At 43.2% G+C, this 14,169-nt stretch overlaps 1 protein-coding gene across 8 annotated transcripts in view; it reads left to right on the plus strand.

Annotated features, from left to right (window-relative positions):
- The first annotated feature begins 399 nt into the window (after positions 1-399).
- The window catches only part of LOC129833736 (trinucleotide repeat-containing gene 18 protein-like), a 74,210-nt gene continuing 60,440 nt past the window's right edge, over positions 400-14,169 (plus strand). For 5 of the 8 annotated variants that reach the window (XM_055898520.1, XM_055898518.1, XM_055898523.1 and 2 more), the window contains exons 1-2: positions 400-510; positions 2,321-2,648. In XM_055898520.1, the coding sequence (XP_055754495.1) occupies positions 2,447-2,648 (202 nt within the window). In that variant the 5' untranslated portion in view covers positions 400-510; positions 2,321-2,446. Of the gene's footprint in view, positions 511-679; positions 2,649-5,147; positions 5,804-14,169 lie in introns of those variants that run through there. The other 3 variants (XM_055898521.1, XM_055898519.1, XM_055898525.1) reach the window with 3 other exon arrangements.

Below are 14,169 nucleotides of genomic sequence, written 5' to 3' on the forward strand. Positions count from 1 at the left end.
GCCCGGAGTCGCCCCCCCCCCCCCCCTCCCTCCTGCCTGACTGCAGAGCGGTGTGAGTCTCTACTGCGGTCCTGAAGTCTCTCTACACAGACTACTTCTATCAGCAAGGAACACCAGGGCCGCCTGGAAACCGACTCCCCATCCCCAAAAAAATTCCCACTGCTTGTTTTGATCACTGAGTTTTGAAGGCAGGGGGCCTTGAAACGGTCAGACTCCTTGGGCCATAATTGGGTTTTTATAGAGCTGGCGCTGGACCAAGTGTATACATCCGGGTGACTGACACCTCCCTCGGCCAATCAGAGAGTGGGTTTGCGGAGCTCCTTGTAAAAACAATGCGCGTTTCATTGCGGAGGATTTTAATGGTCGGACGAAGGGGCCTTGTTCCCCCAATGTCCCCCCCCCCCCCCCCGCTCATTTAGGACGGCCCAGATGGATCATAGTACAGAACCAACGGATCGATTCAGACCAAAATAAGGATTTTACTGGTTTCTAAACACGTTTCCTTCTCAAGTAAGAGGCTAACTTGTTCTCCGAGTTGTCACTCTCGTCGCCTAATATCGCAAAACCTTGTTAAAAAAAAAAATCTGTTTTTAACAAGTTTTTGCTTAAAGGTTAATCAGTAAAAAAGGCGGGGAGGTTTAGCTGTGTTTTATCGTTACTTTGAAACGTTGTTGTTGGGTCTATTCGTTGTTTAGATACGGGAGAACAACAGCGGGGTTATAACTGCTAAAGTTTACTTTCATAATAATGGACCCGAGAAAAGTTTGAAACGTGGCCGCCGGGAGCCTCTCCCTGCGCCGCATGGCCTGCTGCGGCGCACACCCCCACTAACAGGCCGGTGCCTCGGAATAAATGATTATCGCTTCTTTATAGAGATCTAAACCGTAGAAATAATGTGATTTTAAAACAAATAAATAATGTTTTATCAGATCTGCTGCCTGCCACGACTCAAAAAAGCCGCGGTGTGACCAGGCAACTCGATACTCTGCCAGTTTTGAAGGTTAAATTCAACATTTAGCCCGTTTTTACTAAAATAACTTATGAATATACATATATTTTTGGTACTTTTAATAAGACTTTAGCTTATATTTATTTTTTTAAACACTCAAATTGCGTTTTTTTAACCTGTACCTAAGCAGACCGTAAGTAGTCCACAACAAGAAGCAACTGCTAGAAACCTGGAATTAATTACGAGTTGACCATTCAGGCTTTTCTTTCCCAGCACGAAAAGTCCCGTTTTTAATTTGATGATTTAATTGTTTCAGATAACCCACATAAGAGTCATTCAGGACTACCGTTTAGATAATTATTCTACATTTTAAAAACAACGCGAGACTAGCCGAGTCTAATCGCTTGGCTGCATTTGGCATAAACACAAATTAAATGTTATTATCAGGCTGTTTTTAGTGTGTTTTTTTAAATACACACGAACTAAAACTGACTCGGCAGTAGGCTTGCCATCTAATGTTATATAAATAGTATTTTCTTACGTTTGAAACATTTTCCGCCGAGGAGTTGTGTGAACAGCCGTTTTGGTGTGAACGGGCTGGGGTCAGATCCTCCAGGCAGCATCGGTGATATCTTAACACTAACTGCGGATCAAGAGGCTCCAACACACCGCCAAACTCTTCTGATAAACGAAGCGGTGCTCTTCCGCAACCGTATTTTATTTCTTTTTTTAACCCGTTTGACATATATATTTGATGCGCCTGTGATATTTACGGTGTATTGGTTTTTATATCGAGCCGTTTGGTCCGTGGAGCTGGCTGGTTCAGGGCTGACGGAACAACTCGGCCATCGAGGCTATTCTAGAAGGAATCCATATTATAGAAGGAGTCCATTTGACGACGACGTGTTTTTGGCTGGACGGGGTTTTTGGATCATTTGGGATCCTGATACCTCCAGTCTATTCCAACTAACCGCTCAGTCCACTGCCCCGCTATGCGGGAAGAGCGACGGCTTCACCGTCTGCCTGAGAGTCGTGGAAGAAACGCAGCTGGTCAGCTACACCGTTCAATAATCATATTATTATTAGCACACAGTGGCTCATATGAAGGGTCTCTACAACTGCTTAACCGTTATTCCCATATGCGTGTTTATGGAAGATTGTAAATTAAGTTTTTTTTAAAAGTGTTTTTCTAAACTGCGTCATTGCCCCTCTAATGGACCGAGCTCCGTAGATTCCGGTTAGGCTCTTGGGTAAAAACGACTGAAAATCTCCCAAAAAAACCGTTTGTTACTAGTCTTATGATCTGACCTCGGCAGAGACAGACGTACGGTGTTGATTGTGTGTCAAGCGATTTGCTGGGTGTTTTTATAGGTCAGGATGTCGATGGGCATGGATCCACAGGGAGACCCACAGCCAGCCTAGCCTTCAGCGGCTCTTTTGGGAACACTATCCCGGACACAGTGCTAGCTCCGGACGGCCCCCCCCCAACACTGGAGAATGGATGGCCGAGATTTCGGCCCCCCTCGGTCTGTCCATGTACCCCCTCCCCTGTTGCCTATGGAGACCCACCGACTCGGAGCTGCTCCTGCTGCAACCAGGAGGATCCCTCCCTCGCCCGGACACTTGGGCACAGGGCACCCAGCAAACCTTCACGTCGGGAAATTCCTTCCATCTGTCATGAACCTCCATCCACATCACAGTAAGATTATCTATATATCTATCGTTCTATCTATCGTTCTATCTATCGTTCTATCGTTCTATCTATCGTTCTATCGATCGTTCTATCTCTGTATCTCTCTATCTATTGGCCTGGTTTTATCAGTTCTGTTTTACTACTTTATAAAAGACTACGTCTCTATTCTGTCTTAATATAAACATATTGTCCTCCTGAAAAGAATAGTTGAATGCACAGTGGCTACAGGAGATATATATAGGCTTTATGTAGGTTAATGTAGTAGTGGAACTTCACGGATATATATATATTGGCTTTATGTAGGTTAATGTAGTAGTGAAACTTCACAGATATATATATATTGGCTTTATGTAGGTTAATGTAGTAGTGAAACTTCATATATATATATATATATATATATATATATTATATATATATATATATATATATATATATATATATATATATATATGCTTTATGTAGGTTAATGTAGTAGTGAAACTTCACAGATATATATATATATATATATATTGGCTTTATGTAGGTTAATGTAGTAATGAAACTTCACAGATATATATATATATATATATATATATATATGCTTTATGTAGGTTAACGTGCTTCTACACCTGCATTGCTTGCTGTTTGGGGTTTTAGGCTGGGTTTCTGTACAGCACTTCGAGATATTAGCTGATGTACGAAGGGCTATATAAAATAAACTTGATTGAATGTAGTAATGAAACTTCACAGATATTTATCGGCTTTATGTATATAGACTCTATATATATATAGGCTTTATGTTGGTTATTGTAGTAGTGAAACTAAACAGATATTTATATATATATATAGACTTTATATTGGTTATTGTAGTTGTGAAACTTCACAGATATTTATATATATATATATATATATAGACTTTATGTTGGTTATTGTAGTAGTGAAACTAAACAGATATATTTATATATATATATATATAGACTTTATGTTGGTTATTGTAGTAGTGACACTTCACAGAACAGGTGTGGGAACAAGCATATCAGGTAGGGGACAATGGAGGTGTCAAATCACTCACATTTTACCTGTCACATGCTTGGTAAACAACAGGTGTAGAATAACAGTGAAATGCCGTCTCCTTTTACAGATAAAATAGATATAGTGACATGAGGAATACAAAATACACAGGGAATAACAATAATGAGTAAAAATAGCATGGCTATATACAGGAAGTACCAGGTAATAACATGGCTATATACAGGGAGTACCAGGTAATAACGTGGCTATATACAGGAAGTACCAGGTAATAACGTGGCTATATACAGGAAGTACCAGGTAATAATGTGGCTATATACAGGGAATACCAGGTAATAACATGGCTATATACAGGGAGTACCAGGTAATAACATGGATATATACAGGGAGTACCAGGTAATAACGTGGCTATATACAGGAAGTACCAGGTAATAACGTAGCTATATACAGGAAGTACCAGGTAATAATGTGGCTATATACAGGGAGTACCAGGTAATAACATGGCTATATACAAGGAGTACCAGGTAATAACATGGCTATATACAGGGAGTACCAGGTAATAATGTGGCTATATACAGGGAGTACCAGGTAATAACATGGCTATATACAGGGAGTACCAGGTAATAACATGGCTATATACAGGGAGTACCAGGTAATAACATGGCTATATACAGGGAGTACCAGGTAGTAACATGGTTATATACAGGAAGTACCAGGTAATAACATGGCTATATACAGGGAGTACCAGGTAATAACATGGCTATATACAGGGAGTACCAGGTAATACATGGTTATATACAGGAAGTACCAGGTAATACATGGCTATATACAGGAAGTACCAGGTAATAACATGGTTATATACAGGGAGTACCAGGTAATAACATGGCTATATACAGGGAGTACCAGGTAATAACATGGTTATATACAGGAAGTACCAGGTAATACATGGCTATATACAGGAAGTACCAGGTAATAACATGGTTATATACAGGAAGTACCAGGTAATAACGTGGCTATATACAGGAAGTACCAGGTAATAACATGGCTATATACAGGAAGTACCAGGTAATAACATGGCTATATACAGGAAGTACCAGGTAATACCATGGCTATATACAGGGAGTACCAGGTAATAACATGGCTATATACAGGGAGTACCAGGTAATAACATGGCTATATACAGGAAGTACCAGGTAATAACGTGGCTATATACAGGGAGTACCAGGTAATAACATGGCTATATACAGGGAGTACCAGGTAATAACGTGGCTATATACAGGAAGTACCAGGTAATAACATGGCTATATACAGGAAGTACCAGGTAATACCATGGCTATATACAGGGAGTACCAGGTAATAACATGGCTATATACATGGAGTACCAGGTAATAGCATGGTTCCTCTCTAGGTTTCTTCCTAGGTTCTGGCCTTTCTAGGGAGTTTTTCCTAGCCACCGTGCATTGCTTGCTGTTTTGGGGTTTTAGGCCGAGTTTCTGTACAGCACTTTGAGATATCAGCTGATGTACGAAGGGCTTTATAAATACATTTGATATACAGAGGTTACCGAGTCGATGGGGTACGAGGTAATTGAGGTAGCTATGTACATGTAGGTAGGGGTGAAGTGACTAAGCAACAGGATAGATGTGTGTGTGTGTGTGTGTGTGTGTGTGTCAGTATAAAGTCCCCAGCATGCTTCAGTGCAGCTGGTAGCTAGCCAAAGTTGGCTCGGAAAACCCAACGAGTGTCCTCTCATATTCCCTTAAAAAGACCTTCACTTGGAAAACAAGAAGGAGAAAACAAGAAAGGCGCAATGGTACTGTTTGTCCATTTACAGACGCCGTAGCCAGTATGCACTTCCTCAAAAAATGAGTATTGAGTTGATCTAAGATGACTCGATAAATTCGATGGGACAGATTTGATAAAATGTAAACAGTATTGTCATCCTCTGCTCAACTAGAATCGTCTGTGCAGCTGCCAACGCCTCAATCATGTTGATACGTTTGGGCCGACATCACCCCAGAATTCATACCACCGGACGGAGCAAGGAAGAAACGCAAAAAAAAACTAAATAATACAACTTCTTCTCCTCTCTGCATTCAAACAGCCCTTTGCAGCTGATTCTGACCGGGCCAAATAAATTACAAGAGTACTAGGTATGTTTCTAGCTGTGGATATGGGTCCGTTCTCTGAGTACTAGGTATGTTTCTAGCTGTGGATATGGGTCCGTTCTCTGAGTACTAGACATGTTTCTATCTGTGGATATGGGTCCGTTCTCTGAGTACTAGGTATGTTTCTATCTGTGGATATGGGTCCGTTCTCTGAGTACTAGGTATGTTTCTAGCTGTGGATATGGGGCCGTTCTCTGAGTACTAGGTATGTTTCTAGCTGTGGATATGGGTCCGTTCTCTGAGTACTGGGTATGTTTCTAGCTGTGGATATGGGTCCGTTCTCTGAGTACTAGGTATGTTTCTAGCTGTGGATATGGGTCCGTTCTCTGAGTACTAGGTATGTTTCTAGCTGTGGATATGGGTCCGTTCTCTGAGTACTAGGTATGTTTCTATCTGTGGATATGGGTCCGTTCTCTGAGTACTAGGTATGTTTCTATCTGTGGATATGGGTCCGTTCTCTGAGTACTGGGTATGTTTCTAGCTGTGGATATGGGTCCGTTCTCTGAGTACTAGACATGTTTCTAGCTGTGGATATGGGTCCGTTCTCTGAGTACTAGGTATGTTTCTATCTGTGGATATGGGTCCGTTCTCTGAGTACTAGGTATGTTTCTAGCTGTGGATATGGGTCCGTTCTCTGAGTACTTGGTATGTTTCTAGCTGTGGATATGGGTCCGTTCTCTGAGTACTAGGTATGTTTCTAGCTGTGGATATGGGGCCGTTCTCTGAGTACTAGGTATGTTTCTAGCTGTGGATATGGGTCCGTTCTCTGAGTACTAGACATGTTTCTAGCTGTGGATATGGGTCCGTTCTCTGAGTACTAGGTATGTTTCTATCTGTGGATATGGGTCCGTTCTCTGAGTACTAGGTATGTTTCTAGCTGTGGATATGGGTCCGTTCTCTGAGTACTTGGTATGTTTCTAGCTGTGGATATGGGTCCGTTCTCTGAGTACTAGGTATGTTTCTAGCTGTGGATATGGGGCCGTTCTCTGAGTACTAGGTATGTTTCTAGCTGTGGATATGGGTCCGTTCTCTGAGTACTAGACATGTTTCTAGCTGTGGATATGGGTCCGTTCTCTGAGTACTAGGTATGTTTCTATCTGTGGATATGGGTCCGTTCTCTGAGTACTAGGTATGTTTCTAGCTGTGGATATGGGGCCGTTCTCTGAGTACTAGGTATGTTTCTAGCTGTGGATATGGGTCCGTTCTCTGAGTACTTGGTATGTTTCTAGCTGTGGATATGGGTCCGTTCTCTGAGTACTAGGTATGTTTCTAGCTGTGGATATGGGTCCGTTCTCTGAGTACTAGGTATGTTTCTAGCTGTGGATATGGGTCCGTTCTCTGAGTACTAGGTATGTTTCTAGCTGTGGATATGGGTCCGTTCTCTGAGTACTAGGTATGTTTCTAGCTGTGGATATGGGTCCGTTCTCTGAGTACTAGGTATGTTTCTATCTGTGGATATGGGTCCGTTCTCTGAGTACTAGGTATGTTTCTAGCTGTGGATATGGGTCCGTTCTCTGAGTACTAGACATGTTTCTAGCTGTGGATATGGGTCCGTTCTCTGAGTACTAGGTATGTTTCTATCTGTGGATATGGGTCCGTTCTCTGAGTACTAGGTATGTTTCTAGCTGTGGATATGGGGCCGTTCTCTGAGTACTAGGTATGTTTCTAGCTGTGGATATGGGTCTGTTCTCTGAGTACTAGGTATGTTTCTAGCTGTGGATATGGGTCCGTTCTCTGAGTACTAGGTATGTTTCTATCTGTGGATATGGGTCCGTTCTCTGAGTACTAGGTATGTTTCTAGCTGTAGATATGGGTCCGTTCTCTGAGTACTAGGTATGTTTCTAGCTGTGGATATGGGTCCGTTCTCTGAGTACTAGACATGTTTCTAGCTGTGGATATGGGTCCGTTCTCTGAGTACTAGGTATGTTTCTATCTGTGGATATGGGTCCGTTCTCTGAGTACTAGGTATGTTTCTATCTGTGGATATGGGTCCGTTCTCTGAGTACTAGGTATGTTTCTAGCTGTGGATATGGGTCCGTTCTCTGAGTACTAGGTATGTTTCTAGCTGTGGATATGGGTCCGTTCTCTGAGTACTAGGTATGTTTCTATCTGTGGATATGGGTCCGTTCTCTGAGTACTAGGTATGTTTCTAGCTGTGGATATGGGTCCGTTCTCTGAGTACTAGGTATGTTTCTAGCTGTGGATATGGGTCCGTTCTCTGAGTACTAGGTATGTTTCTATCTGTGGATATGGGTCCGTTCTCTGAGTACTAGACATGTTTCTAGCTGTGGATATGGGTCCGTTCTCTGAGTACTGGGTATGTTTCTAGCTGTGGATATGGGTCCGTTCTCTGAGTACTGGGTATGTTTCTAGCTGTGGATATGGGTCCGTTCTCTGAGTACTAGGTATGTTTCTAGCTGTGGATATGGGTCCGTTCTCTGAGTACTAGACATGTTTCTAGCTGTGGATATGGGTCCGTTCTCTGAGTACTAGGTATGTTTCTAGCTGTGGATATGGGTCCGTTCTCTGAGTACTTGGTATGTTTCTAGCTGTGGATATGGGTCCGTTCTCTGAGTACTAGGTATGTTTCTACCTGTGGATATGGGTCCGTTCTCTGAGTACTAGACATGTTTCTATCTGTGGATATGGGTCCGTTCTCTGAGTACTAGACATGTTTCTACCTGTGGATATGGGTCCGTTCTCTGAGTACTAGACATGTTTCTATCTGTGGATATGGGTCCGTTCTCTAAGTACTAGACATGTTTCTATCTGTGGATATGGGTCCGTTCTCTGAGTACTAGGTATGTTTCTAGCTGTGGATATGGGTCCGTTCTCTGAGTACTAGGTATGTTTCTATCTGTGGATATGGGTCCGTTCTCTGAGTACTAGGTATGTTTCTAGCTGTGGATATGGGTCCGTTCTCTGAGTACTAGGTATGTTTCTAGCTGTGGATATGGGTCCGTTCTCTGAGTACTAGGTATGTTTCTAGCTGTGGATATGGGTCCTTTCTCTGAGTACTAGGTATGTTTCTAGCTGTGGATATGGGTCCGTTCTCTGAGTACTAGGTATGTTTCTAGCTGTGGATATGGGTCCGTTCTCTGAGTACTAGGTATGTTTCTATCTGTGGATATGGGTCCGTTCTCTGAGTACTAGGTATGTTTCTAGCTGTAGATATGGGTCCGTTCTCTGAGTACTAGGTATGTTTCTAGCTGTGGATATGGGTCCGTTCTCTGAGTACTAGGTATGTTTCTAGCTGTGGATATGGGTCCGTTCTCTGAGTACTAGGTATGTTTCTATCTGTGGATATGGGTCCGTTCTCTGAGTACTAGGTATGTTTCTAGCTGTGGATATGGGTCCGTTCTCTGAGTACTAGGTATGTTTCTATCTGTGGATATGGGTCCGTTCTCTGAGTACTAGACATGTTTCTAGCTGTGGATATGGGTCCGTTCTCTGAGTACTGGGTATGTTTCTAGCTGTGGATATGGGTCCGTTCTCTGAGTACTAGGTATGTTTCTAGCTGTGGATATGGGTCCGTTCTCTGAGTACTAGGTATGTTTCTAGCTGTGGATATGGGTCCGTTCTCTGAGTACTAGACATGTTTCTAGCTGTGGATATGGGTCCGTTCTCTGAGTACTAGGTATGTTTCTAGCTGTGGATATGGGTCCGTTCTCTGAGTACTTGGTATGTTTCTAGCTGTGGATATGGGTCCGTTCTCTGAGTACTAGGTATGTTTCTACCTGTGGATATGGGTCCGTTCTCTGAGTACTAGACATGTTTCTATCTGTGGATATGGGTCCGTTCTCTGAGTACTAGACATGTTTCTACCTGTGGATATGGGTCCGTTCTCTGAGTACTAGACATGTTTCTATCTGTGGATATGGGTCCGTTCTCTAAGTACTAGACATGTTTCTATCTGTGGATATGGGTCCGTTCTCTGAGTACTAGGTATGTTTCTAGCTGTGGATATGGGTCCGTTCTCTGAGTACTAGGTATGTTTCTATCTGTGGATATGGGTCCGTTCTCTGAGTACTAGACATGTTTCTAGCTGTGGATATGGGTCCGTTCTCTGAGTACTAGGTATGTTTCTAGCTGTGGATATGGGTCCGTTCTCTGAGTACTAGACATGTTTCTAGCTGTAGATATGGGTCCGTTCTCTGAGTACTAGGTATGTTTCTAGCTGTGGATATGGGTCCGTTCTCTGAGTACTAGGTATGTTTCTAGCTGTGGATATGGGGCCGTTCTCTGAGTACTAGACATGTTTCTAGCTGTGGATATGGGTCCGTTCTCTGAGTACTAGGTATGTTACTAGCTGTGGATATGGGTCCGTTCTCTGAGTACTAGGTATGTTTCTAGCTGTAGATATGGGTCCGTTCTCTGAGTACTAGGTATGTTTCTATCTGTGGATATGGGTCTGTTCTCTGAGTACTAGACATGTTTCTAGCTGTGGATATGGGTCCGTTCTCTGAGTACTAGGTATGTTTCTAGCTGTGGATATGGGTCCGTTCTCTGAGTACTAGGTATGTTTCTATCTGTGGATATGGGTCCGTTCTCTGAGTACTAGGTATGTTTCTAGCTGTGGATATGGGTCCGTTCTCTGAGTACTAGACATGTTTCTAGCTGTGGATATGGGTCTGTTCTCTGAGTACTAGGTATGTTTCTATCTGTGGATATGGGTCCGTTCTCTGAGTACTAGGTATGTTTCTATCTGTGGATATGGGTCCGTTCTCTGAGTACTAGGTATGTTTCTAGCTGTGGATATGGGTCCGTTCTCTGAGTACTAGGTATGTTTCTAGCTGTGGATATGGGTCCGTTCTCTGAGTACTAGGTATGTTTCTATCTGTGGATATGGGTCCGTTCTCTGAGTACTAGGTATGTTTCTAGCTGTAGATATGGGTCCGTTCTCTGAGTACTAGGTATGTTTCTAGCTGTGGATATGGGTCCGTTCTCTGAGTACTTGGTATGTTTCTAGCTGTGGATATGGGTCCGTTCTCTGAGTACTAGGTATGTTTCTAGCTGTGGATATGGGGCCGTTCTCTGAGTACTAGGTATGTTTCTATCTGTGGATATGGGTCCGTTCTCTGAGTACTAGGTATGTTTCTAGCTGTGGATATGGGTCCGTTCTCTGAGTACTAGACATGTTTCTAGCTGTGGATATGGGTCTGTTCTCTGAGTACTAGGTATGTTTCTATCTGTGGATATGGGTCCGTTCTCTGAGTACTAGGTATGTTTCTATCTGTGGATATGGGTCCGTTCTCTGAGTACTAGGTATGTTTCTAGCTGTGGATATGGGTCCGTTCTCTGAGTACTAGGTATGTTTCTAGCTGTGGATATGGGTCCGTTCTCTGAGTACTAGGTATGTTTCTATCTGTGGATATGGGTCCGTTCTCTGAGTACTAGACATGTTTCTAGCTGTGGATATGGGTCCGTTCTCTGAGTACTAGGTATGTTTCTAGCTGTGGATATGGGTCTGTTCTCTGAGTACTAGACATGTTTCTATCTGTGGATATGGGTCCGTTCTCTGAGTACTAGACATGTTTCTAGCTGTGGATATGGGTCCGTTCTCTGAGTACTAGGTATGTTTCTAGCTGTGGATATGGGTCCGTTCTCTGAGTACTGGGTATGTTTCTATCTGTGGATATGGGTCCGTTCTCTGAGTACTAGACATGTTTCTATCTGTGGATATGGGTCCGTTCTCTGAGTACTAGACATGTTTCTATCTGTGGATATGGGTCCGTTCTCTGAGTACTAGACATGTTTCTAGCTGTGGATATGGGTCTGTTCTCTGAGTACTAGACATGTTTCTAGCTGTGGATATGGGCCCGTTCTCTGAGTACTAGGTATGTTTCTATCTGTGGATATGGGTCCGTTCTCTGAGTACTAGGTATGTTTCTAGCTGTAGATATGGGTCCGTTCTCTGAGTACTAGGTATGTTTCTAGCTGTGGATATGGGGCCGTTCTCTGAGTACTAGGTATGTTTCTACCTGTGGATATGGGTCCGTTCTCTGAGTACTAGGTATGTTTCTAGCTGTGGATATGGGTCTGTTCTCTGAGTACTAGGTATGTTTCTAGCTGTGGATATGGGTCCGTTCTCTGAGTACTAGGTATGTTTCTAGCTGTGGATATGGGTCCGTTCTCTGAGTACTAGGTATGTTTCTAGCTGTGGATATGGGTCCGTTCTCTGAGTACTAGGTATGTTTCTAGCTGTGGATATGGGTCCGTTCTCTGAGTACTAGGTATGTTTCTATCTGTGGATATGGGTCCGTTCTCTGAGTACTTGGTATGTTTCTAGCTGTGGATATGGGTCCGTTCTCTGAGTACTAGGTATGTTTCTAGCTGTGGATATGGGTCCGTTCTCTGAGTACTAGGTATGTTTCTATCTGTGGATATGGGTCCGTTCTCTGAGTACTAGGTATGTTTCTATCTGTGGATATGGGTCCGTTCTCTGAGTACTAGGTATGTTTCTAGCTGTGGATATGGGTCCGTTCTCTGAGTACTAGGTATGTTTCTATCTGTAGATATGGGTCCGTTCTCTGAGTACTAGGTATGTTTCTATCTGTGGATATGGGTCCGTTCTCTGAGTACTAGGTATGTTTCTAGCTGTGGATATGGGGCCGTTCTCTGAGTACTAGACATGTTTCTAGCTGTGGATATGGGTCCGTTCTCTGTGTACTAGGTATGTTTCTATCTGTGGATATGGGTCCGTTCTCTGAGTACTAGGTATGTTTCTAGCTGTGGATATGGGTCCGTTCTCTGAGTACTTGGTATGTTTCTAGCTGTGGATATGGGTCCGTTCTCTGAGTACTAGGTATGTTTCTAGCTGTGGATATGGGTCCGTTCTCTGAGTACTAGGTATGTTTCTATCTGTAGATATGGGTCCGTTCTCTGAGTACTAGGTATGTTTCTAGCTGTGGATATGGGTCCGTTCTCTGAGTACTAGGTATGTTTCTACCTGTGGATATGGGTCCGTTCTCTGAGTACTAGGTATGTTTCTAGCTGTGGATATGGGTCCGTTCTCTGAGTACTAGGTATGTTTCTAGCTGTGGATATGGGTCCGTTCTCTGAGTACTTGGTATGTTTCTAGCTGTGGATATGGGTCCGTTCTCTGAGTACTAGGTATGTTTCTATCTGTGGATATGGGTCCGTTCTCTGAGTACTTGGTATGTTTCTAGCTGTGGATATGGGTCCGTTCTCTGAGTACTAGACATGTTTCTATCTGTGGATATGGGTCCGTTCTCTGAGTACTAGGTATGTTTCTAGCTGTGGATATGGGTCCGTTCTCTGAGTACTAGGTATGTTTCTAGCTGTGGATATGGGTCCGTTCTCTGAGTACTAGACATGTTTCTAGCTGTGGATATGGGTCCGTTCTCTGAGTACTAGACATGTTTCTATCTGTGGATATGGGTCCGTTCTCTGAGTACTAGGTATGTTTCTAGCTGTGGATATGGGGCCGTTCTCTGAGTACTAGGTACGTTTCTAGCTGTGGATATGGGTCCGTTCTCTGAGTACTAGGTATGTCTCTAGCTGTGGATATGGGTCCGTTCTCTGAGTACTAGGTATGTTTCTATCTGTAGATATGGGTCCGTTCTCTGAGTACTAGGTATGTTTCTAGCTGTGGATATGGGTCCGTTCTCTGAGTACTAGGTATGTTTCTATCTGTGGATATGGGTCCGTTCTCTGAGTACTAGGTATGTTTCTAGCTGTGGATATGCGTCCGTTCTCTGAGTACTAGGTATGTTTCTAGCTGTGGATATGGGTCCGTTCTCTGAGTACTAGGTATGTTTCTAGCTGTGGATATGGGTCTGTTCTCTGAGTACTAGGTATGTTTCTAGCTGTGGATATGGGTCCGTTCTCTGAGTACTAGGTATGTTTCTAGCTGTGGATATGGGTCCGTTCTCTGAGTACTAGGTATGTTTCTAGCTGTGGATATGGGTCCGTTCTCTGAGTACTAGGTATGTTTCTAGCTGTGGATATGGGTCCGTTCTCTGAGTACTAGGTATGTTTCTATCTGTGGATATGGGTCCGTTCTCTGAGTACTAGGTATGTTTCTAGCTGTGGATATGGGGCCGTTCTCTGAGTACTAGGTATGTTTCTAGCTGTGGATATGGGTCCGTTCTCTGAGTACTAGGTATGTTTCTAGCTGTGGATATGGGTCCGTTCTCTGAGTACTAGGTATGTTTCTATCTGTGGATATGGGTCCGTTCTCTGAGTACTAGGTATGTTTCTAGCTGTGGATATGGGGCCGTTCTCTGAGTACTAGGTATGTTTCTAGCTGTGGATATGGGTCCGTTCTCTGAGTACTAGGTATGTTTCTAGCTGTGGATATGGGTCTGTTCTCTGAGTACTAGGTATGT

This window comes from Salvelinus fontinalis, chromosome 34, assembly GCF_029448725.1.
Source record: "Salvelinus fontinalis isolate EN_2023a chromosome 34, ASM2944872v1, whole genome shotgun sequence".
NCBI lineage: Eukaryota > Metazoa > Chordata > Actinopteri > Salmoniformes > Salmonidae > Salvelinus > Salvelinus fontinalis.